The sequence below is a fragment of the Pogoniulus pusillus genome, chromosome 33 (genome assembly GCF_015220805.1).
Source record: "Pogoniulus pusillus isolate bPogPus1 chromosome 33, bPogPus1.pri, whole genome shotgun sequence".
Classification (NCBI taxonomy): Eukaryota; Metazoa; Chordata; class Aves; order Piciformes; family Lybiidae; genus Pogoniulus; species Pogoniulus pusillus.
In genome coordinates, this window is record NC_087296.1 from 4,568,326 (window position 1) to 4,590,796 (window position 22,471).

A 22,471-nucleotide genomic window follows, 5' to 3' on the forward strand; every position below is an offset into this window, starting at 1 on the left:
GGGAAGGTTTATTGAATCACTGCAAGCTCCTCGTCTTAGAGGAGCCCTGTTCACCACCACTGATCCGAGCCTTTCCCATCAACGTGGTGTGTGTGAGCAGCTGCCAGGAGGTGCAGAGAGCTTCCTGCAAGCAGGGGCTGGCACTGCCCTGAATAACAGCAAGTGGAGGAAAACCTCCTTGAGATGCTTCGGTCTGTTGTCCATGCTCTGCAACAAATGGCCTGGCAGTAGAGAGACTTCAGATTAAATCACACAGATGTGGATGAAGAAACAGGGTCAGCTGTCACTAGGATGCAGCCATTAATTTTGATTAATGGCAATTATAATGTAGTGGTGTCTGACAGCAGCGTTAAGGTATGTGTGCACAAGCCATCGTCTGCAACCTCAGAGGACAGATCTTGTGGCTTTAACAGAGAGATCAAAGAGTGAGAGAGACCTTGAGGGATGTCCCAGTTCCTGTTCTGCTCAGAGGAGCCAGGGAACCTGTGGAAACTGGCAGACAAAATGCCACCCCTCTGGCCAACTTTGGCCAAGCTTTGCTGAGAAAACTAAAGCAAAGTGTCTTTGTGAGGGTTGGTCCCCAAAACTGCCAAACAGCTCCACCATCTTCTACAGCTGGTAAGTAGTGAGCAAATAAGGGAATCGATAGGCAATAAGGCAGCAGATAAGGAGGTGAGGAGTGAGGAGCTGCGTGTGTTCATGCAGGGTGGCTCACATCCGACCAAATCAATAGCTGCCTTTGTCAGAGCTATAGGCTTGGTGACAGCAGCAAGCATCTGTCTGAAATGCAGGAACTTCTGACAAAGAACCTTGTAGAAAAGCTGGGGGGAGGCAATCTGCTCATGCTGCTGAGCTGGAATTAGTCAACCTGGCTAAAGACAGACAATGATTCAGGTTTCTGGGCTCTCTGAGGGGTGCTGACAGGACATGCTTGGAATAAGGACCAGGGGCCAGATGCTGTCCAGCACTCCTGGAGCTGGATGGTGCACTGACCACCCCTGCAGAAACCCTGTCCATTCTCTACCCTAAATGTTGACTGAAAGCCTTCAGCTCACTCAGATCTGTTACAGGGCAAGTTTCACTATGGCTGGTGTCACTTGGATGTCTTCCCAAGGATGTCTGAGCCTCAGGACCATCCCATGGACACACTGTGCAAAATGACACAAGAACTGACTGAAGGAAGAAAAGACAGAAGGGTCCTTGAGCAGTGGAAATGGAGCAAAGGGGTCACAGAGGAGGCAGGGCAGAGCAGGGATGGCTGTTAGCTGAAGAGGACATTCATGCCTTGGGTGCAGCTGGATGCAAAGTTCACAGCACTAAGTTCACAGGATCACAGGATGTCAGGGGTTGGAAGGGACCCAAAGAGATGATCCAGTCCAACCTCCCTGACAGAACAGGACCATACAATCTAGCTCAGGTCACACAGGAACACATTCAGATGGGCCCTGAAAATCTCCAGACAAGGAGACTCCACAGCCTCTCTGTGCAGCCTGTGCCAGTGCTCTGGGACCCTTCCAGTCAAGAAGTTCCCTCTTGTGTTGAACTGGAACCTCCTGTGCTGCAGCTTTCATCCTTTGCTCCTTGTTCTATCCTAGGGAGTAGTGAGCAGAGCCTGTCTGCCTCTCCTGACCCCCAGCCCTCAGATGTTTATATACATTAAGTCCCCTTTCAGTCTTCTCTTCTCCAGACTCAGCAGCCCCAGGTCTCTCAGCCTCTCCTCATCAGGCAGTGCTCCAGTCCCTAATCATCCTTGTAGCCCTCTGCTGGACCCTCTCCAGCAGATCCCTGTCCCTCTGAAACTGGGGAGCCCAAAACTGAATGCAGTACTCCAGATGAGGTCTCCCCAGGGCAGAGTAGAGGGGGAGGAGAACCTCCTTGATCTGCTGCTTACACTCTTCTTAATGCACCCCAGGATGCCATTGGCTTTCTTGGCCACAAGGGCACATTGCTGTGCCAGGGATAACTTGTTACCCCCCAGCAATCCCAGGTCCCTTTCCACAGGGCTGCTCTCCAGCAGATCACCTCCCAGGTTTGCTGCAGGACTCCAGGTGCTGTGCCCTCTGCAATGAGCAGGCTGACCAGATCCCTTGTGCAAGCTCCATGGCCAGGGTTTGGGCTGGGGTTATGGACTCACCTCCTTGGGCTTCCACTTTTGGCAGCACACATCTGTGGCACAGTCTCTGTCCCGGCTCCACCGCACACCCCCAGTGCCACTGGTAGCCAGCTCCAGCGGGGTGGCAGTAAAGCACGCAGCAGCCCTGTGTGACCAAGTGCCAGCTGAAATCTCTTACCCTGTTGGCAGCTCCCCAGGGCATTTGCTGTGCTGTGAGCAGCGCCCTGGTGAAGATGCCCAGCCCAACCCCGGAACTGCAGTGAGTTTGTGCTGATAGTGTCCTGAGTCCTGTACCCCCCAAATCCCTCTCCCTGTGTGGTGTGAGAGGGGGAGGCCAAGGCACCAAGAGCCCTGTTCCCGCCGGCGCTGCAGGCGTGCGGGGGGCAGCGAGGGGCGCTGCCGGCGCGAGGGGAGCCCGCGCAGTGCCCGCGCAGTGCCCGCGCTGCGATCGGCTGTGCCCTGCGCGCCAGGCGCTGCCAGCTCTGCTCTCTGTCTGGGAAGGGTACCGATATCGGGGTGCTTCCCGCCTTGGGGTGCCCGCCTCAGAGTGCTGCCCCCCGCCTGGATAGAGTCCCCTGGCGCTGCGCAGGACAAGCTGCCGAGGGGCAGGGCCGCCGCTGCTGTGGCTGCCGCCGCTAGCGCCTCTGTGCAGCCGCCATAGGCCTTAAGGAGCCCTGAGGGGACAAGCGTCTGGAGCGCCCTTCCTCTGGCCAGCCTGGCTCACCGGTGAGTCAATCCTGACTGCCGAAACAGCTAAAATTACCTATGGCAGCCTTGTAGATCTCCTCAGTCAACTGGATCTGCTAATTAAACCTCGGTTACTCTCTGTGTGCAGTCCTGGGGCAGGCTTTCGGGGGAATGAAGTGACTCTGGTTCTGTGTACGGCCCTGCCTGGGCCGCGTTAGCTCCTGCCCCCACGACAGAGAGTTTTGCTTGAAGAGAAGGGGAAGGGATACTGAGAGCTACTAAAACCGTTCCAGGTGAGCAGGAGGCTGAGGGGAGCTCCAGCACAGCCCAGTGCTCACAGGCACCCAGCCCCTCGAGCAGGCAGCCCCCCCAGCTCTGCAGCAAGCAGCCCACGCATCACCTGGCGCCTCTCTCGCCCTCTCTGGGGCTGGGGTGACCAGCAATGCTGGGGTGAGACCCTGGAATGATGTTCCAGCTGGCATCCAACAGTTGGCTGCGTTTTCACTGCCTCTTTTAACTGTTTCTATCTCTGAAAAAAAAATAGGAAAAGGGGTAAAGAAAGAAAAGGAAAATAAGGAAGGGAATGAAAAGCAGAAAAAAGGGAAAGGGAAAAAAGAAGAATGAAAAGGAAAATAAGGAAGGGAAAGAAAAGGGAAAAAAAGGAAAAGGGAGGAAAAAAGAAAGAAAAGGAAAATAAGGAAGGGAAAGAAAAGCAGAAAAAAGGAAAAGGGGAAAAGAAGAAAGAAAAGGAAAATGAAGGGAAAGAAAAGCAGAAAAAAGGAAAAGGGAAAAAGAGGAAAGAAAAGGAAAATAAGGAAGGGAAAGAAAAGCAGAAAAAAAGAAAAGGGGAAAAAAGGAAAGAAAAGGGAAATAAGGAAGGGAAAGAAAAGCAGAAAAAAGGAAAGGGGGGAAAAAGGAAAGAAAAGGAAAATAAGGAAGGGAAAGAAAAGGAAAAAAAAAAAAGGAAAAGAAAAGCAAAACAAAAGGAAAAGCAAAAAGAGGAAAATAAAAAAGGCAAAGAAAAGCCAAAGGGGGAAGGAAAAGAAGGGAAGAGGTAAAATTAGAATCCAGTGGTAAGTGGGAAGCAAGAGCTGCCAAACGTGAGCCTTGAAAGCAGAAGCAGCCCAAAGGGCTTCTGGTCTCTTGCACAGAGCACTGCGCAAGGAGGGGAAATGCTGCCACCTCCTGATGTGCACCTCCAGCTCGCCGAAGGGACCCGGCTCTGTGCTTGTGGCAGCTGCTGCCTCCCAGCAAGACTTTGAGGGACTGCCTGAGGCTTTGAGGCTCCCCAGTGCCCAGAGCCAGCACGGCCTGGACTGGTTCTTAGTTAACCCCCAGGGCAGCCAACTCAGTGATAAAGCAAAACCACAGAAGCAGTCTGCAGGCAGCGAGGGCACAGAAATGACATCTCATCTGCATTCTGCTCGTTTGAGGTGGTTGATCAGATGTTACCTGGTGGTGGGCGTGAGGGAAAGAGGAAGGGAAGCCAAGGCAGAGGCAGCCTTGCCGCAGCAAGCAGCCAAATCAAAGCAGGCCTCTTTGATACTTATTTTGTTATGATTGCGTTTTTATTACTGTTCTTGAACTGAAGGAAGGCAGAGAAAGAAGGTGGTAAGTGTGGGGCTGGACAGCTTTCAGTGGTCAGTGTTCTTGTCCTTCTAAAGGCTTAGGACACACAGAGGCAGCAGGGAAAGCTCAGGAGCCCAGAAGGTGGCTGTCCTGCACAGGCAGGTAGAAGTTTCCTGGCAGATCCACCTGCCCTGTGCAGAACAGAAGGACTGAAGCATCCCCGTGGACATTCTGGCAGGGCTGAGACCACTCCTGAAGTTGCTGTCTCAGGGATGGGGCTAATCTTTGAGTGCTGGGGCACTCGGGAACAGCTCAAGGATCTCGTTTTGCACCCAGGGCAGGGATCTGTGCTAGCAAGGGTGATAGTGTGAACTGAAGGAACAGCATCATGCAAACAGCCCCAGTACAACCAAGCAGCAGCACAGGTGAGGGCTGCAGCCTTGGGGATGTGAGCTGGGTGCTGATGTAATCAATGAATTAGGTTCTGTAATTTACCTCCCAAACAAGAAGCTCCTGCACTCACTCCTTTCCTTTAATTTTATTGAGGGGTTTAGCAAGCAAACAGTGGGAGACCAAAGAATTAAAGCCATAAAGTAATCTGCACATAATTAGTAATTACCATGAATCAAACCCTCCTTCAGCTCAGCTGGTTGTTATTTCCTTGATAAGGCAATTCCCCGTGCTGACACAGCTAGGAAATACTCATTTTCACCAGAATGGCAAATCATTCCCTGCTGTGAATGTAATACTGCATCGAGCACTTCAGTGACCACATAAATCCAGCTAATGACGTGTGTGGGGAATACAGGGGCTGGTAAAACCAGAGAACTTGGGAATGATCACTCCTGTGCTGGGAGGGGAGGATATTTTCCCAGCAGAACTCTGTTAAGCACTTCCTTAGCAGTGTCACCGACCATAGCAGCACTGGGAGGTGAAGTGGATGAGGGTAGAATGTTCCAGCAGGACTTCTGTTTAGCTTTTGAGTGTAGGATGATGACTACGTGTGGCTGCAGCCAGGAGAGCCCCTTTGGTCACAGGATCACAGGATGTTAGGGGTTGGAAGGGACCCAAGGAGATCATCAAGTCCAAACCCCCTGCCAGAACAGGACAATACTATCTAACACAGATCACAGAGCAACGCATCCAGACAGGCCTTGAAAGGCTCCATAGAAGGAGACCCCACAATCTCTCTGGGGAGCCTGTGCCAGTGTTCTGTGACCCTTACAGTAAAGGAATTACCCCTTGGTGGTTGTGTTTCAGTGTCCATCTGAATGCTGAGGAGAGCATCCCTGTGCCTCACACACCAAGGGTGACTATCCACTAAAGGTTCTTTTAAAGTGCCTCCTTTCTTAATCCCAGTTGAATGGGAGATAATAGAATCCCTTGATGACATCTGCTATTTAGTGGTTGCTCTTCCCATCACTTAAGAAAAACACCTAAAAAGAACCAGAATTCTGTGATTTTTTGTTCCTTCAATACTTGTTTTCTTCCACTTACCTGTTTGGTTTGAGGCTGTCCACAGAGGCTGCTTCATTCTTTGCTAAAAACTCCAAGGGACCAATTTCTGCACCTCTCCAGTCTTCCACTCCAGTTCTGCCACCAAGTACCTTTCCCTCTCTTTGTGCAGCAGGAGAGTTAGATGATTTTTAATTGTCCCAGGTTTAATGGCATGAATCATAGAATGGTTTAGGTTGGAAGGGGCCTCAAAGCTCATCCAGTTCCAACCCCCCCACCATAGGCAGGGACACTTCCCACTGCAACAGGTTGCTCAAGGCCTCATCCAATCTGGCCTTGAACACCTCAAAGATCACATTGGGTGATTCTGTGCTCCACAACCTCCCTGGGCAACCTGTGCCAGTGTCTCACCACCGTCACTGTAAAGAACTTCTTCCTAATATCCAGTTTAAATCTCCCCTCTGCCAGTTTAAACCCTTTACCCCTCATCATGTCATTACAAGACCTTGTCAACGGTCCCTCCCCAGCCCTCCTCTAGCCCTCTTCAGATACTGGGAAGCTACTATAAGGTCTCCTCGAAGGATTCTCCAGGCTGAAGAGGAGATTCTCTTCACTCAAATTGAACACTACTGACACTTTATTTTCGTGGCAAACCTGGAGCTTTTGCTTTTAACCAGCTGCTGCAAACATACAGAAGTAAACAACAGGCTCCATAAACAGTTCGATACCCAAAACTTGATTTAGCAGCTTCCGAGACACAGCAATCAATAATCTATTAACCACCTAATCACAGGCATGAATAGCCCAGCAGCCCTCTGCACAGCCTTCCACCAAATGAAAAAGGTGGCTGGGGACCACGGTGAAGAGGGACACAAATCACTGGAACTGCAAATGCATGGCTTGGAGTGGATCTATAAAGGCAGATATTCAAATGCAGCCATCACTTCTCGCTGCTGGCGACTCCTGCTATGGCCATCAGGAGAGCAGTTGCTATGGCAGAGAGCCCTAGGAGTGGCAAAAGGCCAAGAATCTTCCCTCTGAAATGTTAACTGAATTTAACTCTTGACTTTTCCCAGACAAGGTTCATTACTTGGTGTGACAGTGCCGTATTAAATGAGTGCTTTGTCTGCCCTGCCTACCCCTTTGGAATGGATATTATTAATCACCAGGACAGCAAAGCAAGTCAATAGCAACCATTTGTCAATAAGGGCTTGTTTTATACCTTCAAATCCAGTATGTGATAGCTGCAATCACCTAAGGGTCTTCTTGCTTTATTTCCTCTCCTCTCTCCTCTTTCCTCTCCTCTCTCCTCTTTCCTCTCCTCTCCCTTCCCTTCCTACTAACTTGGCTCCTTGCTTTAGGTAATTATACCCAGTTCACAGTCCTTGGATGCACTCAGAGCACACCTACAGTGGTGCCAGGAGGAGATCCCCTACTTTGAACAGTTACAGCCTGGGCACAGCCCTGCTGCTGCTCAGTGTCAGTGACGCTGTAGGCTCCTGTCTGCAACACCTACCAGGAAAATAGGTTTAGAGTTCAGTAAGGAGCGGACATAAAGATCAGTTGAAATCTGATTTTGCAGTTGATAGAACTGGTGACATCTGGGCACAAGCTCTCCTTTCAGCTACATGAAGTGCAGGTCTGGCTCCCTGCTTAGAGGGTAGCTGCAGGTGTGTGGATTGCACTTGGGCTTGAAGAGCTCAGTCCTTCACAGCTGTGAGATTTAGTTACTGGGCAAGGCTTAGCAATTTAGGCTCACAGAGATCTAAGGAAACACCTTGACCATCAAATATTCATGCAGTGGTGTTTCTGACTCCTTTTCTTTAGCAGCATGATGAGCTGTGAGGAAGGCCATGCACTCTAAAAGCTAACTGAAGAGGGGCAGACTGAACCAGAGGCTGTTACTATCAAAGAGAATAGTGTAGAGAGAAGAGCTGCACCCACAGTTGTAACAGCGCAGACTCAACAGCCATGACCACAATTCTTCTCCCACAGTCACAACAAAAGCATTGCTCTTGCGGTGGGAAAAGCCTTGAATAATGTAGGCCATGCACAAAACCCCAGTGGAGGCTGAGCTGGTGTCAGTGAAGCTGGAAGGGTTGCTGTATGGGATCCCACCTCCAGGTGTACCTCTGCCCAAGGTTAATAACCACACGCCCTGGTAATTGGTTCTGCAGCCTGTGGAACATTTCATTTCCACCTCCAGAAAGCACATTTATATTTTCAACACTTGTTTCTCTCTGTTATACAATTCCATCTTCCAGGAACAAGCTCACGAGGTAAGAGAGCTCTTGCACTTTCTCACGTGTCCCTTCTCAAGAGGCTTTTGACTGTGTGCTCAGACATGAAGGAATGGCAGAGAAGGGGATCACAAAGGCCCTGTGCAACACACAGTAGTACAAAAGGCTCTGCAGCATCACCTCTGTTCTTTGTCCTCTTTCATTAGCCTCGCTCTAGCTCCTCTGCTCAGGATACACTGACAGGAAGGTCTCTTTGGAAAAACACCCTTCAAACATGCAAGCCACAAGCTCCTGCTTTTGTACTTCAATCTTTTCTTAACTAATGGATCACAGCAAGGTTTCAGCGTCAGGGATCAGTGGATGAGACATTCACTTCTTTTAAACATCAGCCCTTAGATCAAGTGCAGGCTATTGTAACTTTGTAGATCACAAATTAAATCACTGAAATGTCCAAAGATCACTCAGAGGAGGAGGCTGAAGTGAGACCTCATTACTCTCTACAACTGCTTGGAGTGAGGAAGGGGCACCCTCTTCTCGGTGTCAAGTACCAGGACTAGAGGAAATAGTTTCAAGTTGTACCAGGTTGAGGCTGGATATTAGGAAATATTTCTTCAGAGAGGGTTCTTAAACACTAGAATGGTCTGCACAGGGCAGTGGAGGAGTCACCATCCCTGGAGGTGTTCAGAAAGCCTGGATGAGGCACTTAGTGCCATGGTCTAGTTGATTGGACAGGGCTGGGTGCTAGGTTGGACTGGATGATCTTGGAGGTCTCTTCCAACCTGGTTGATTCTATGGTTGGCTTGAGGGTTGGACTGAGTGATCTTGGAGGTCTCTTCCAACCTGGTTGATTCTATGAGTCTATGGTTGGCTTGAGGGTTGGACTGAATCATCTTGGAGGTCTCTTCTACCCAGGTTGACTCTATGATTCTATGTTTGGCTGGAGGATCTTGGAGGTCTCCCAACCAAATGTATCAGGGAAAAAAGCAGGCTTCACTGAAAACAACAACTAGGAACATTTAAAATGAACCATTTATTAAACCAAACTGTTATTTTAACAGTTACATAAGTTACAACAGCATGTTTGAGTCAAAAGATTTCACAAAGGGAAAAAAAAAAATAAATCAACAAACAACCAAAAAAATTAAACTTTTATTATGCAGGCAAAAATAGTAACCACACAATATGTACCTGGGAGGGAAGGAGGGACGAGGAACTCTCTAAACATTCAAATAAGGCCATAATTATTTAAAACCAACAATAAAACAATAATAAACCCCACCCCACCCCCCCAAAAAAAAAAAAAGATCCATTTTCCTTTCAGTGTGTTCAGTGCTGCTATCTATATGTACTTCTAGTGTACAGATGTCATCGAGGCAGTGATATCTTGATCGCTAGGTTTTAGTGTTTTAAAACCCTCTCAGAAGTGAAATAAGGCTCATTAGTACATACAGCTGCCCTGGGAATGTCCATCTCGGTTGCCTTCATTATAACTTAAAAAGGTTCACAAAGTGCACAGTTAAAGATATGCCAAAGAATTGAAACTGCTACTCTACCAACAGCTGCCCATGCTTAATACTTAGTGGTCTAGTGGAACAAAGTATTTGTTCTTCCGTAAGAGATGTGTCAGAAAAGCCACTGTAAAACATTAAAGCTTCCAAGCTGCACTAGGAGTGTTCTGTAAACCCAAAAAGGAGACAAAAAAGGGAAAAGAAAAGGATAGGGGAAAAAAAAAAAGAAAATAAGCCATGGAGTGATTCATTATGGAAAGAAAAGAACCTACAGGAAACCACTAGAGATGACCAGCGAACTTCCAAAGAACAAGCACCACAAGGGACATCAGCACTGGCTGCAGCAGCGCCACAGCTTCGCTCCATCCAATCCACATTGGCTGCAGCAGCACCATGGCTTCACTCCAGCCAATATGCATTGGCTACAGCAGTGCCGTGGCTTCACTCCAGCCAATCTGCATTAGCTACCACAATGCTGCAGCTTCACTCCAGCCAATTCACATTAGCTGCAGCAGTGCCGTGGCTTCACTCCAGCCAATCTGCACTGGCTGCAGCAGCACTACAGCTGGCTGCAGCAGCGCTGCAGCTTCACTCCAGCCAATTCACATTGGCTGCTGCAGTGCTGCAGCTTCACTCCAGCCAATCTGCATTGGCTCCAGCAGCGCCGCAGCTTCACTCCAGCCAATCCACCTCGTCAAACTCGGAGTCGTCCTCCGAGTCGCTGTACTCCACTGCGATGCGCCGCGACAGGATGGTGGCAACATCGTTCTCGATGCGCTCGTGCTTGGCCTCCTGCTCGCGCTGCTCCTCCACCTTGCGCAGCTGGATGCCTGCGGGACACCAAAGCACAGCATGGCACTCTCTCCTTTCACCTTTGGGGTGGAGGGGGCCGTCAAGGTCAACCAGCTCCAACACCCCTGCCATGGACAGGGACACCTCCCACTGACCCAGGTTGGACTCATCCAGCCTGGCCTTTAACACCTTTGGGAAGGGGTTATCCATAACCTCCCTGGGCAACCTGTTGCAGCATCTTGCCACCCTCCCTGTAAAGAATTTCTTCCTGATCTCCAGTCTAAATCTGCCCTCCTCAAGTTTCAATCCATTCCTTCTCAACCTATCACTACAAGCCCTTGTAAAAATCCCTCCCAGTGTTTCTGTAGCCCACTTCAGGTACTGGAAAGCTGCTATCAGGTACCCCAGCACCTTCTCTTCTCCAGACTGAGCAACCCCCAACTCTCTCAGCCTGATTCCATAGGAGAGAAGTGCAATCACCAACTGAAAGAAAGTAACCTGTCAACTTGGCATTGCTTGTGCTGGAGAGAACTGAGAGCAGGAGCAGATTTAAGATGCATTCTGACTCCCTGCATGGGTGAAACACTCCATCTCTCAAAGCTAAGGTGCACTTATAGTGATATGTTTCTGAGGCTCCTTTCTGCCCCTCAAGAGCCAAACCTTACCTTTCCGTATGGCTTCCAGCAGGACACTTCTAGCATCACTGATGACAGGAAGAGTTGAAGGATGGCGTTTGGGCTCAGGAGCAGCAACCACTTGGGATGGCGGAGATGGAGGCATTAAGGGCGCGTGAGTGCCAGGGACAATGGTTGTGGGAGGAGGGTGCAGAACAGGAGGAGGGTGGGAAAGGGCTGCAACTGTGACAGGAGAGGATGGTCGGATGCCAGGAGGTGGCAGGGGAGGAGGTGGAGGTGGTGGAGGAAGTCCCTGTACTTCAGCTTGTGGAGGAACTGGGTGAACTGGTACAGTTTCACAGACCTGGGCAGCTCTAGTGACAGGGGGAGACGGCTGTGCTAGGGGAGGAGCAATTGGAGGTGGAGCTGGATGTAGGACTCCAGGAGCTATCTGGAGAGGAGCTGGTGGAGGTGGCACAGCAGGGGCCTGCAGAGCAGCTGTGGGAGGGGGTGGAGGAGGTGGGACTGGAGGTGGAGGGGTGGAAGTCATTGCAGCTCTCAATGATGAAGTTGACAAAGCAGATGGAAGAGGAGGTGGTGGTGGTGGTGGAGGAGTGGGGCTCACAAACACCGGTGTTCTGCCTGTTGCTGGGGACTGAGGACGGTTTTCTACCAATCCAGTAGTAGAGCTGAAACATCCAATAACAGGACAAAGTTATTAGAGCTGGAGAATGGTGGTGGTAAGTTAAAATAGCAATAGTTTAATTTCTGCAAGGTGAGAATATGGAACAAAACAGCACAAGCAATGAGGATGGCTGCCATCTGAAATACATATTTAAGGTTTGGTGACAAGATGGGTGAGGGTAATGTCAAAAGTCATCAACTCTATGTCCAGAGAGGTTTTTTTATGGGCCAGGTACTCATTATAGTGCACTAACAGGTGAGGTGAAGAACACAAAAGGGACCAGCAAAATCATTTTCCTGAAAGATCACTGGAGGGTTTATTTCAGCTGTTGTGGAAAATTAATCTGAAGAGTTATGCATTTCTATGGATAACCTTCTGGACTGTAGAAAGATGTTCAAGAGACTAACATCTTGCTGGTGCACCAACCATGACTGAATTAACTGTCCTCTATTCCAGGTTGTATGTACTTAACCAAAAGGTTAAGATTTTTGGGTATAAAACAACAGGGGAGTGACAAGCAGAGCCTCACTTCAGTAAATAATTGTGTACCCAGTTCTGGAAAGGCACAAAGAAACACAAAACAAAAACACTTCATAGAATGGTATGGGTTGGAAGGGACCTCCAGAGTCACAGGCTCACAGGATGTTAGGGGTTGGAAGGGACCCAAAGAGATCATGAAGTCCAACCCCCTTTCCAGAGCAGGACCATACAATCTAGCTCAGGTCACACAGGAACACATCCAGACAGGCCTTGAAAGTCTCCAGAGAAGGAGACTCCGCAACATCTCTGGGCAGCCTGTGCCAGTGCTCTGGGACCCTTACGGTCAAAAAGTTTGCCCTTGTGTTGAGGTGGAACTTCCTGTGCTGCAGATTCTATCCATTGCTCCTTGTCCTATCCCAGGGAGCAGTGAGCAGAGCCTGTCCCTGCCTGTCCTGACCCCCAGCCCTCAGATGTTTATAAACAGTGATTGAACCCCCTCTCAGTCTTCTCCAGACTAAGCAGCCCCAGGCCGCTCAGCCTCTCCTCATCAGGCAGTGCTCCAGCTCCCTAATCACATCCTCGTAGCCTTCTGCTGGACCCTCTCCAGCAGATCTCTGTCCCTCTTAATCTAGGGAGCCCAAAACTGAACTCCTTGCCAAAGCAGGATCACTTAGAGCTGGTCACACAGGAATGCATCCAGACTTGAGGGAAGAAAGAAAAAGACTGAGCCACAGTTTAGCAGCTGTGATGAAGACACAGCTGTGACAGTTTCCTACCTAACACAAGGAGGCACAGGTTTCACCTCTCCTGCTCCATGCATGGGAGGTGGCGGTGGCGGCGGTTCGTGCGGTCTGACCAGCACTCGCTCCTCAGCTCTGTTCAGAAGTTCAGACATCTGGCTGTAGGGCAGTGCAGAAAGCGAGTATGACCCATCCATATGGTCCACATACGCTTGGGATCTGTAGGCAAACAGTGAAAAATGAGCCAGTGGAAGCTTCAGCGAAAGCAGCAGCAGCCCTCAGCTGCTGTTCTGAACTGCAGTAAGACTTCTGGAGCACCCTCTCTGCAAGGACGTGTCACATTGGACTGGGTGGCTTTTAATCACTGATGCCATTTCCAGCAGCTCAGGGCACTAACGGTTTTGATAGATAGATCAGGTCACTTCCACAGTGTTTGTCAGTCACACCGAGTTAAGCTAAGCCAGCAGTGCAATCACCAGTACATGGCAACCAGAGGCTGTTAGGAAACACACTCAGAAACTGCTCCTGCTCCTCAATCCCTACAGGTCTGCAACCACAATAGCATTCATAAAACATCCCTCAGCATTAGAACGGTGGCATTTACACCTCAGCAACTGAGCTGAGCTTCTGTCAGAGGATTGATATTCCAAATACACAGGGAACTTACCACGTTAGACCTAACACTTTGCAGCTCTACAACACCTGTTTGCATTATCTTCCTTACATCAAATATTGAGTAGCAGCAGTAAATAAGTGGCACAATTATGCACTGTCATTATTGAGTTTGTTTGAAGGCCTTACAAAGATAAACACAAGCCCTGTGAGGAGAGGCTGAGGGAGATGGGGGTGTGCAGCTTGGAGAAGAGGAGGCTAAGGGCAGATCTCATTGCTGTCTACAACTCCTTGAAGGGAGGCTGTAGCCAGGTGGGGTTGGTCTCTTCTCACAGGCAACCAGCAACAGAACAAAGGGACACAGTCTCAAGCTCTGCCAGAGGGGGTCTAGGCTAGATAGGAAGGAAGGAGGAAGTTGTTGGCAGAGAGAGTGACTAGCAAGGGAATGGGCAGCCCAGGGAGGTGGTGGAGTCGCTGTCCCTGGATGTGTTCAGGCCAAGCCTGGATGGGGCACTTAGTGCCATGGTCTGGTTGATTGGCCAGGGCTGGGTGATAGGTTGGACTGGATGAACTGGGAAGTCTTTTCCAACCTGGTTGATTCTATGATTCTAAACAAATCACTCTCTTAGGGTGCAGTTTTAGCCAGTGAAGGATGAGGGAAAAAAATAATGAAGTATTTTGGCTTGGAGGACAATTAATTAATTAAAAAATCCAACTCCCAGAAAACATTCCCCAAAACCTTCTAATAATATTCCCTGCCAGCTCTCTTCTCTGAGAGGTGTTTCTTGGCTGGTAAAACAGACTTCGTTTTGCACCACCACCAGAAGCATAAACCCAGCAGGTGTTTGCCATGTGAAATGCTACTTTTAGGCAGCAGCAAATGCGTGCTGTGAAACGAGAATCCAGCAGGTTGGATTTTGTAAGAGGCTATAAGCAGAAATGTCAATCACATCTTGGATTTGCTCAAGAGTAAAGAGAAGCTCAGTGTTCTCACTGGAGTTCCAAGTGGATGTTTGTTCACATCACACCCATCATCTAATCTTGGCACTGCCTGCTTGAGGAAAAGCAAGAGACTGGAACAATGGGTATTTGGTAGGTCAGGGCTGGAATGCAGCGACAGGCTTGGGTGTAAGCTTGCAAGTGTGACACTACACCTTCTGCCAGCTGCACACAGCAACACATCCTCCAAGACACAATGAATGCCAAGGATGCATGCTACTTAACCACATGGTAATAGCTGCAGTTCCAAGGGTACATGCTACTGAACTACAAGGTAATAGCTGCACTTCCAAGGGTACATGCTACTGAACTACACCACCCAATCACAGAAACATGCAGGTTGGCAAAGCCCCTCAGGATCACCAACTCAAACCTATAACCCTACTCTACAAGAATCACCTACCTGGGCAGGTCATTCCAGTGCCTGACCACTCTCTCCAGGAAAAACTTTTCTAATGTCCAACCTAACCCTGCTCAGTCTCAACCTGAGGCCATTCCCCCTTGTTCTGTCTCCAACTACCTGTGAGAAGAGACCAGCAGCAGCTGATTTATTAAATCCCCTCTCAGTTTTCTCTTCTCCAGACTAAGCAGCCCCAGGTCTTTCAGCCTCTCCTCATCAGGCAGTGCTCCAGTCCCCTAATCATCTCCAGCAGATCCCTGCCCCTTTTCAACTGGGGAGCCCAAAACTGAACACTACTCAAGATAGGGTCTGACCGAGGCAGAGTAGAGGGGGAGGAGAACCTCCCTTGACCTGCTGGACACATTCTTCTTAATGCACTCTAGGATCCCATTATCCCATTGGCCCATTTGGCCACAAGGCCACATTGCTGTCCCATGGATGTTACCCACCAGCGCTCCCAGATCCCTCTCCACAGGGCTGCTCTCCAGCAGATCACCTCCCTGCCTGTACTGTTCACTGTGTAGCAGAAATATTTGCACTTAATAAAGGATAGGAAAAATAAAATCAAATAAACCTTGATTCAAAATGTGAAGCTGGGCCATTAGCAACTTCAATGTGCTTATGCAAGAGGTTAGCATCATCTTCTGCAAGCTCTGGACCTTGGGCCAGCTTCTGCCACTCTCTCCGTCTGTCATGAGGTGCCCTTGGCACTTTTTCTGGTTCATGAGGGCGATCCAGATTTTTCTGCTGCAGGAGAGTCGTGCAAAGAACATGGACAACTGAGACAGTGGTTTGTGACTATTGGGGTTGGGTTTTGTTTGGTTTGTTTTTAATTAATTGCATTTAAACATCAGCTCCAAAAGAATCAAAACCCAATCCCAGTACAAGCACGAGAAGATTTTCCTTTCAGTCTAAATATGATAAAGAAAGCAAAAAGACTTTTAGAAGGCAGTGACATCAGTCTAGAGGATAATTAGCTGAGTAATAGAGAGAAAAATACCTGTATAAGTAGCTTTTTATTCTGTGACTGACAGGATGGTTCTGACACTTGTATTTACTCTTATTTTTGTATTACCTTTGTTTACTTAAGAAAATGCAATCAAAGTGCCCTGTTCCTACTGTTTTCTTTCTAGTTTAGAGTAAACAGATCTATTAAAACATCACTCAAGCTCTTCTGACCTGTAAGATTGTCAGAACTTTGTATTATAAAGAAGTGTTCCAGTCACATTCTTTACTCTTGCTGTATTCTCCCTTTTTCATTGCTAGAGTTGCTGCCAGAATGCTCTCAAGCCTTGGCAAACCTGCTGCTAGTTACATGAAGCCAGCACCAAAGCTCTAACTCTATCTTGTTGCCAATTATTATTCAGTGTTATTTGTTGAATTGGATGGAGCTGAAGTAATTCCATTTTAGCTGAATTAGGATGACTGTAAGGTCTGGATTATTATTAGCTGTACATAAACTCATTACAGCAGAAAAAAATCCCAACCCACCAGAGGCTAAATGAAGCTACCACACATACCTTCTGCTTCCTCTTCTCTTTCCTTTTGTCCTCAGTGTCTTGCAGCATTTTCTCCTTCCACAGATCAAAAAAGTATGAAGGATTGGTATAAAACTTCAAACCTTCCTTTCCATCATCCCTGAAACACAATGGCACACAGAGGGCATACTGGTTATCTGACAGCACAGGCATCCAAACACCATGGCAAAGGAAAGACACATTAAGGAGTACTTCATGTCTCAGATCCTGAGATATTTCACTGAAGAACATGAAAAAGACAAACATTGACCTCTTGTGCCATCATTCTTTACTATCTTTCCTTGTATTCAAGGTCCTGATGTTAGAATAGCAACTTTAATGCAAGCTGTGGATAATAAAGAGTATTATAAATCACAGAACTCCCATTCCAACGACTCAAATCTTGCTCTTAGAACAGGGAGCAAATTTATGTGTCTGCTCATGTTCAACTACTGGCTCAGATCGATTTAGGACAGCAAACAACATTTGTTTCCATTAAAGACTTTTCTCTCTACATATTTAGCTGCTGCCTTACTTCACTTTCTATCTAGAAGCAGCTTAATAAATACAGACAATAAAAATGGCTCTTTCCTACCATCGTTACACTGGGGTAAAAGTTTAGGAAAGTTCTAATACTACTGTTTCTGCTGCCTGTATTCCCTAGCAGCTTCACAGCTTCCTACTGTGGATCCTTAAATCTTTTAAAGAGGGACTCAACGTGAGCAAGCTGCCAGGATATAGCATCATAGAATGGTTTAGGTTGGAAGGAATCTTGAAACTCATCCAGTTCCAACCCCCTGCCATCGGCAGGGACACCTCCCACTAGAACAGGTCACTCAAGGCCTCATCCAACCTGGCCTTGAACATATCCAGGGAGGGAACAGCCACAGCCTCCCTGGGCAACCTTTGCCAGTGTCTCACCACCCTCACTGCAAAGAACCCTTTCCTAACATCTACTTTGAATCTCCCCTCTGCCAGTTTAAACCCATTACCCCTTGTCCTGTCATTACAAGACCTTGTCAATAGTCCCTCCCCAGCCTTCCTGGGGCCCCCTTCAGATACTGGAAGGCCACTCCAAGGTCTCCTCAAAGCCTTCTCTTCTCCAGGTTGCAGAGCCCCAACTCTCTCAGCCTGTCCTCATAGCAGAGCTGCTGCAGCCCTCTGATCATCTTCGTGGCTCCTCTGGACTGGCTCCAACAGTTCCATGTCCTGCTTGTGTTGGGGGCTCCAGAACTGCACACAGGACTCCAGGTGGGGTCTGAGGAGAGCAGAGCTAAGGGGCAGAATCCCCTCCCTTGCCCTGCTGCCTACACTGCTCTTGCTGCAGCCCAGCACAGGATTGCTGTCTGGGCTGTACTCACATTGCAGGCTCATGTTGAGCTTTTCTTCAGCCCAGACCCCGGGGGCCTTTTCCTCAGGGCTGCTGTCAGCCATTCCCCACCCAGCCTGGAGCTGTGCTTGGGATTGTGCTGACCCAGATGCAGGACCTTACACTTGGCCTTGTTGAATGTCATGAGGTTGGCCTGGGCTCACCTCTGCAGCCTGTCCAGGTCCCTCTGGATGGATCCCTACCCTCTAGCAAGTTGACTGTGCCACACAGCTCAGTGTCAGCTGCACACTTGCTGAGGGTGCACTTGATTCCTCTGTCCACATCACTGACAAAGATGTTACGCAGCACTGGTGCCAGCACTGACCCCTGAGGGATGCCACTTGGCACTGCTCTCTGGACACCAAATAAGCTAGGGATTGGTTTTGATTCATTTTATTTTACTCACCTGTAAGGAGTGAGGATGTTAAGTGGAGGAGGCTGCTCACAAATGTCATAGGTTTCTTGCAGAGGAATGGGCAGAGTTTTACGGTCAAACAGCTGCTGGTCTTGAATGGTGGAGCTCCGGAAGGCTTTCCTCATCGTGATGTCCTGCAAGGACACTGGAAGGGGACATTGCCATCCTTAACAAGTGCCAGAGACACTTCACTTGGATTCACTTGCAGGTGCTCAATTTCTGCAGGCATTTTTGCACTCATAAATACCCATAAATAATTATAGAATGGTTTAGGTTGGAAGTGACCTCAAAAGCTCATCCAGTTCCACCTCCCATTAGAACAGGTTGCTCAAGGATTCATCCAACCTAGCCCTGAACACCTCCAGGGAGGTTGTGGAGCACAGAAGCACCAAATGTGATCAAAGATCACATTTGGTGATTCTGTGCTCCACAAACTCCCTGAGCAACCTGTGCCAGTGTCTCACCACCCTCCCTGTAAAGAACTTCTTCCTAACTGTCTGCCTTTCATGAAACAGAGCTTCTTGTTTGCTGGCAACAGCTCAAAGTTAAAAGAATTGGAGTTTGTCTCATCTGAAAACATACTCTTAAGTTCTTTTTTCCCCTTTGGGTTGTTGGCTTTACAAACCTCACCTCGTTCAGAGTGGTTTGGCAATCCTGCAAGTCTTTTAAATGTCTCTTACTGGAGACCAAGCCAACAAAGGAGGTTGTGGAGAGGTTGATGCTGGTCTCTTCTTACAGGTAGTTAGTGATAGAACAAAAAGTAAGGGCCTCAAGCTGCCACTGGGTAGGTTTAGACTGGACATTAGGGAAAATGTTTTCCCAGCAAGAGTGGTCAGGCATTGGAATGAGTTGTCCAGGGAGGTGGAGGAGTAATCAACCCTGGGTGTGTTTAGAAGTCATCTGGATGTGGTGCTTGGGGATATGGTTTAGGGTGAACCTTGTAGAGTAGGGATCTTGGTTGGACTAGATGATCCTGAGGGGCTTTTCCAACCTGAATGTTTCTGTGATATGAAAAGTGTGCTTCTCTTTGAACCTGTGTACTTTCTGAAGGCAATGAAGGAAATTATTGTGTGTCAATATGTGACAGTTCTTTGTTTTGATATTAGAATGCTCAGGGAGTATATGACACCATATTACTGAGGTATGCATTGGTCTGTAAACTCTTTATGAGCATTCCTTAATCTCCTCAGTGAGCAAACACAGCCTAATTCATAATCTCCATGTTCTTGTTTAAATCTCCACTCCTTTTAAACATGTACAAGGGGATAAGACACCTGAGGATAATCAATCCAATCCCCAGCAAGCAGCCTAGATTACTTTCTGGCTAAGCAAAGGTCTTCAGAGAAAACATCCACTGTGGAATTTCAAAGAGCTAACAGCACTTTCCATCCTGCTATCTGATGACCAGCACTGACTGCAAGGCACTGCTGCAAACCACCCACTGCATTAGGACAATAGGAGTAAGGCAGTGGCACACAAAACACTGAGAATCGTGGCACTGATTCCTTCGCTCTATAGACAGGGATCAGGTAAATCTCACGTTGCAAGCTCAGCATAATCCTGGGCTGTGCACACTTTGGCTAACAAAGCCATCTGCTGAGCTTGCCAGCTGGCTGAAGAGCAGAAGCCCAGTGTGGCTTGCCACCTCAGGGGGGGAGAGAGGAGGTGAAAACCTGGCTGGGCACCCAGCCACTTAAGTTTTGGCTGATGGACAAACTGGCACAGCAAGAGGACAGGTCAGACAAATTGGATGGATGAATTCAGGTGTGAGAAGTGATGGGGCACTGAATGGAATTGGAAATGCTGCAGGCATTTGTTTTGATGTTGATAAATTTCAGCTTCCAGTTGCTCAAATTCCTAAGCACTACCAGAACCTCCCTAAAGTTCCAAGATCTTAAACTTCTTATGCATGCATTTGCCTGAAGGTCCTTCACCTACACCACTTGCACTTGCTACAATTAACACAAAAAAATGGGGTCTTAATCTCCTTTAATGTTCAGAAGTTCCTCTCCTGAGGCGGGGGGGGAACACATAAAAAAGATAAATTCTGTTTAAAAAAAATGGATTACAACACAAAATTAACAATTCTGAGAAAGCAAGAACTGGAAAACAGTGCAATAATGAAAATCAAAGCCCATTCATAGCTGTTCTTAAAAGAGATGGTGCACCAGGAGTCAGGTCCTTCAGGATACAATCTTAACCTTAGTTTCTTGGTTTCATTCTGTCAGAGAGACATTGGAATGATTCAAAATAAGACAACACACAAGCTATTGTGGGCCACTGGGATGCTCAGAGGGCTGGAGCACCTCTGCTATGAGGACAGACCAAAAGAGCTTGGGCTGTGCATTCTGGAGAAGAGGAGGCTCCCAGGTGACCTTCTTGTGACCTTTTAGTGTCTCAAAGGGGCCTATAAAAAAGATGGGGAGGGACTTTTCAGGATATCAGGGAGTGACAGGACTGGGGGGAATGGAGCAAAGCTGTAGGTGGGGAGATTCAGCCTGGATGTGAGGAGGAAGTTGTTCAGCATGAGAGTGGTGAGAGCCTGGAATGGGTTGCCCAGGGAGGTGGTTGAGGCCTCATCCCTGGAAGTGTTTAAGGCCAGGCTGGATGAGGCTCTGGCCAGCCTGCTCTAGGGTAGGGTGCCCCTGCCCATGGCAGGGTTGTTGGAATTGGCTGATCCTTGTGGTCCCTTCCAACCCTGACTGATTCTATGAAAAAAATCCTGAGCTTTCTCTTACTTTGACTCCAACAGAAACATCTTGTCAAGTGTCTGCATCTCATTCAATGCATCTGACTTGGGCTGGTTTTGTTCATGCCACTTAGCTTTAAATGAATCTTAATTTCTTCCTCTTGTGTAATGGCATGGGCCCAGAGGAACACATTAAATCTTGTATTACTGCCTGCTGGCAAAGAACTAGCAAATGAGACTCATTTTACAAGTACAGCCCATTTTGCACATGCTGTTGGCTGAGCAGAAGTACTGAAATTGCCTTCCTTCTTGCACAGAGGGTTAAGAAAGGTAAATCTAAATGTTTACCCCACACCTTCATGCATTAACATCTCTCAGCTAGTTTAGCCCAGATCAGGAATAAATCATAGAATGGTTTATGTTGGAAGGCTCATCCAGTTCCAACTCTCTGCCACAGGCTGGACACACTAGAACTGGTTGCTCAAGGTCTCATCCAACCTGGCCTTGAACATCTCCAGGGAGGTTGTGGAGCACAGAAGCACCCAATGTGATCAGATCGCATTGGGTGCTTCTGTGCTCCACAACCTCCCTGGGCATCCTGTGCCAGTGTCTCACCACCCTCACTGCAAGGAACCCTTTCCTAACATCCAGTTCAAATCTCCCTTCTGCCAGTTTAAACTCATTACCTCTCATCCTGTCATTACAAGACCTTGCAAACAGTCTCTCCCCAGCCTTCCATCAAAGCTACTTGTGATGGGTTTCTAGATTTTAAGCCCCAAATGGGGATACTGAAGGAGAAGCAGTTTTGAGATGCCTATTTTTTTAAGGAAATCCAAGGTTGAATTCCCTCTCATCTCCTTTGTCCTCATCTGGTGATTCATTATGAGGAGCTAGTGAGGGAGGAGCAGCAGGCATGGGCTCGAGGACTGGATATTCTTAAGTTAATAAAATCAGTCATTTAATAGTTCCTGACACTGAGGGCTGCACCTGCTCCTCTGAAGTACCTGCAATCACTGCCACTGTGTGAGAGATAAATCCAGGGTATCAGATTCAAGTCACACTTAGCCACTCAAGACTTGATCGAGTAGACCTCTTCTCAGCCCTGTCTGCTTTAACTGTAGCATCTGTCCCTTGCTTTGGCTGCACAGTTAGCAAATGCTGCAGCACACACAGCAGTGTGGAAAAGTCTTGAACTGGGCCCACATGCTGGTAAAAAAAATACTTCAAGCAATCCTCTACCACCAAACAGTTTGGGAGGTTTAGCACTGAAACCTCCAGCCAAACTTGCTAAAGGCCACTGGCATAGCTTGCCCTGCTGAGGTGACCTTATTGTGGCTTTCCAGTATCTGAAGGGGCCTACAAAAAGGCTGAGGAGGGACTTTTTAGGCTCTCAGGACTAGGGGGAATGGAGCAAAGCTGGAGGTGGGTAGGCTCAGGCTGGATGCGAGGAGGAAGTTGTTCAGCATGAGAGTGGTGAGAGCCTGGAATGGGTTGCCCAGAGAGGTGGTTGAGGCCCCATCCCTGGAGGTGTTTAAGGCCAGGCTGGATGGGGCTCTGGCCAGCCTGCTCTAGGGTAGAGTGCCCCTG

General features: G+C 48.3%; 1 protein-coding gene across 7 annotated transcripts in view; it reads right to left on the bottom strand.

Moving 5' to 3' along the window:
• Positions 1-9,075: 9,075 nt before the first annotated feature.
• Positions 9,076-22,471, bottom strand: part of WASF1 (WASP family member 1) — a 66,457-nt gene continuing 53,061 nt past the window's right edge. For 6 of the 7 annotated variants that reach the window (XM_064170343.1, XM_064170345.1, XM_064170344.1 and 3 more), the window contains exons 4-9: positions 18,187-18,340; positions 16,415-16,532; positions 15,469-15,641; positions 12,920-13,102; positions 11,030-11,667; positions 9,076-10,402 (exon numbers count right to left, since the gene is read on the bottom strand). In XM_064170343.1, the coding sequence (XP_064026413.1) occupies positions 10,245-10,402; positions 11,030-11,667; positions 12,920-13,102; positions 15,469-15,641; positions 16,415-16,532; positions 18,187-18,340 (1,424 nt within the window). In that variant the 3' untranslated portion in view covers positions 9,076-10,244. The remainder of the gene's footprint in view (positions 10,403-11,029; positions 11,668-12,919; positions 13,103-15,468; positions 15,642-16,414; positions 16,533-18,186; positions 18,341-22,471) is intronic. The other variant, XM_064170349.1, reaches the window with a different exon arrangement.